This window comes from Ictalurus furcatus, chromosome 5, assembly GCF_023375685.1.
Source record: "Ictalurus furcatus strain D&B chromosome 5, Billie_1.0, whole genome shotgun sequence".
Classification (NCBI taxonomy): Eukaryota; Metazoa; Chordata; class Actinopteri; order Siluriformes; family Ictaluridae; genus Ictalurus; species Ictalurus furcatus.
In genome coordinates this window covers 1,284,442-1,287,791 of record NC_071259.1, presented here as the reverse complement: position 1 = coordinate 1,287,791, position 3,350 = coordinate 1,284,442, and the positions used below count along the sequence as shown (strand labels likewise).

The 3,350-nt window shown below is 38.7% G+C and overlaps 1 protein-coding gene across 1 annotated transcript in view; it reads right to left on the bottom strand.

Annotated features, from left to right (window-relative positions):
- LOC128607329 (H-2 class II histocompatibility antigen, A-U alpha chain) overlaps positions 1–908 on the bottom strand; it is a 3,159-nt gene extending 2,251 nt beyond the window's left edge. The window contains exons 1-2 of the mRNA XM_053624064.1: positions 739–908; positions 230–475 (exon numbers count right to left, since the gene is read on the bottom strand). Of these exons, the coding sequence (XP_053480039.1) occupies positions 230–475; positions 739–796 (304 nt within the window). The 5' untranslated portion in view covers positions 797–908. The remainder of the gene's footprint in view (positions 1–229; positions 476–738) is intronic.
- Between the last annotated feature and the right edge of the window lie 2,442 nt (positions 909–3,350).

The window sequence follows — 3,350 nt, the reverse complement described above, 5'->3', positions numbered from 1 at the left end:
GGATGTTGTATTAGAGTGATAATAAATAAACAGTGTGATGTACCGGTTGTGTGGTGTGACTGTGAGATGTCAGTGAACTACAGGGTGTAGGATGTAATGTTTAATATCGTTACTGACAGTGTAATGGTCAGAAATTTACAGAGAAATCTACAACTATAACATCTTCATTCTGGAACAGATTTCATCTTCAGTGTAGGTGTGTGCGCCTTTTATACTCGGAGATACTCACCGTGTGGCAGCGGCTTGTCTTTAAAGTCTCCTGAAAGCACCTGTAAGTTTGCTTGGCAGTTGGCAGTAGCACCCTCGGCGGCCGCGAATCCTGCGGGTAACTGTCCCGGATCAGCGAACGGAGGCAGCGCATTCACTATATCCTTCTTCTTAAAATCTGCATAAAACAGCTCTTCTCCATCGGCCCCTAACATAAACTCCTTATCCGTCTCTGAGCATGCGGACAACTGCAAATGGTGGAATTTATCTGGAGTTCACACACACACACACACACACACACACACACACACACACACACACACACAGCACGTTATTACAGTTAGGTTAAACGAAATCTAATAACTTTTTGTAAAGATCTGAAACATGTTTTATTGAGCCCCAGCTCTATAATAAACCCAAACCCCGACATTCCACTGTATAAGTGTGTATTAATGAGTGAGAAATATCTCCAGCAGAATGAAACTGATCTCATGAATAAATGAATAAATGAATAAATGATATCTGACTTACTCTGTGCTTCAGTGTCCTTCACACACACCAGTGTGAAAAAGAGCAGAAATAATTTCATCCTGAAGTGTGTGTTCAATCAGCAGCTCAGATCAATCCACTCCTCACTGACTACACACACTCTAACTCTCTCACACACTCTCTCACACACTCTCTCACACACACACTGAACAGAGTCAGAAATACAGCTGAGTGAAGAGAACATGATAAATAAATCATCCAATCAGATCATTTCTCTCACACACACTCAGCTGTGTCCAGGTAGAGACTCAACCCAGTTACACACACTTTACTCTTCTGTAACAAACACACACACACACACACACACACACACACACACTATAACGATGTGCACATTTGTGTAATGTTTGTTATTGATTTAATTTTGTTTGTGTCTTGATGCAGTTCCCTGGTGTCTGAGGGTGGGACTTTTTATTTTGAAGTGGACTGAAGTGTGAAGCACGCGCTGTGTGTACTGTAAATACACAAAGTTCTAGATTGATGAAAATGAGAGGAAAATGTCGATATTCCTTTATTATATATTTAAAAAGTCTCCAGTGACCGCGTCCTGATGTTATTACTGCAGTATTCATCTGTGTTTAATCTTAAAGCTGTCTTTATTTACAATCGAACTTAATTGAGTGACTCCCCCAGTCACGTGGTACAGTTAACCATCCCAGTCCAATTTAATACTGATTTATGATTTATTGTTTATGATTTATGATCTATGATTTATGATATATGATTTATGATATATGATATATTAATGAACATAAAGTCAGACAAGCCTGCGTTTTAAATGTAGAAGATCAGCAGATTTCTCTCAGGTGAATAATGACCTTGTGGATTTAGTCTTGTGTGACATTCCCTTGTGTGAAAATAACTGCAACATGTTTTTATAGATAATAAATGGTGAGTTTATTATTTATTATTATTTATTATCTCTAAAATGTGTGCCTACTGTACATGTGGAAGAGGGAAAATGAATACGTAAACGTGTATTACTTTTGATAAACGAGGACAAATGACATGAGACATGGTTATTGAGAAAGAAAACACTTTATTGTTTGAAAACAATTTTATTTTTTAAATCTGTTCTTAATAAAGAACTGCTGGGATTGTTGTGAAGTGCAGACATGTTTCTCCCGTCTCTTTATTCTCTCCTGATTGAACAGGGACTTTTATCACCTGTCTGCTTGGCCTCCTGATCAGAGGGTCTGCAACTCGACCTGTTTTATCTTCAGTGATGAGATAAAAATCAACCACAGCTGGATCATTAACTCTACTAGAGAAGAGAGAGAATGCTGTGCATTAGGACTAAAACTATCTTAGGGCTAGAACACTTAACTTCAAAATATTGTACTTCAAATATAGTATTCAAATATCATATTTAAAAGGTAAAAATGGTTTATAGAAATATGCAGTTCCTAAAATTTTGCTCAAAAGAGGATTTGTGCTTAATAGCATAAATGGGTCTGAAATTAAAAAAAAAAAATCTGTGTATCCTAGTTGATGTTTGGCACTATACAAAATTAATAATAACAAAAATATTAACGAAGTATATGTCCTATTACTGGGGCACACGGTGGATTAGTGGTTAGCACATTCACGTCACACCTCCAGGCTCAGGGGTTCGATTCCCACCGTGGCCCTGTGTGTGTGCGGAGTTTGCATGTTCTCCCCGTGCTGCGGGGGTTTCCTCCGGGTACTCCGGTTTCCTCCCCCAGTCCAAAGACATGCACTGTAGTCTGATTGACATGTCCAAAGTGTCCATAGTGTATGAATGAGTGTGATTGTGCTCTGCGATGGATTGGCACCTTGTCCACGGTGTACCCCGTCTTGTGCCCCATCCTCCCTGGGAAAGACTCCAGGTTCCCCATGAACCTGTAAGATAAGTGGTATATAAAATGGATGGATGGATGTCCTATAAGTGATGTTTGTAAGTAGTTTATTAGTAAACACTTATTGGCTGACGTTATGACGTTATGTCAGGCCACAACATACAAAGAAATAATGATGTGGCAAGACCAAGTTTGCGTTTGCTTTGTATTTTATTCTCACACTTGAAAAAAAAATATTTTCAAAGTGGATAAAGTTTCAGAAACAAAATTCCCACTAACTATACACAAAGTGAACTAACTAACCTAATCTATCCAAAAGAAAGAAACAAGCTCCCCTCGCGCCGTAGCTAACCCCAAAACCGAGAGAAAACGGATTAAACGTAAACGGCGCCGACTTCCTCCGAACCGCGGTTTACAATGCGCTGTTTACAAGTGGTGGTTATTTGTGTTATTTACAAGATATATACAAATGAAACAATCAAACCCAAAGACACAAAACACAAACAGGATCAACACCAGGCAGAGAGTCAGAAGAATGAGAGACAGCAGTACAGACAGAAATATTTCTCAAGAACATAACACTGATTATTACAATATACCTTCTATACGCTGTATACGTTCTATACGCTGTATACGTTCTATACGCTGTATACATTCTATACGCTCTATACGTTCTATACGCTGTATACGTTCTATACGCTCTATACGTTCTATTTGGTCTCAATATTTGTAGGGACACCCACCCCAGAAAAAAAGGGACTGTTTAATGTTGAC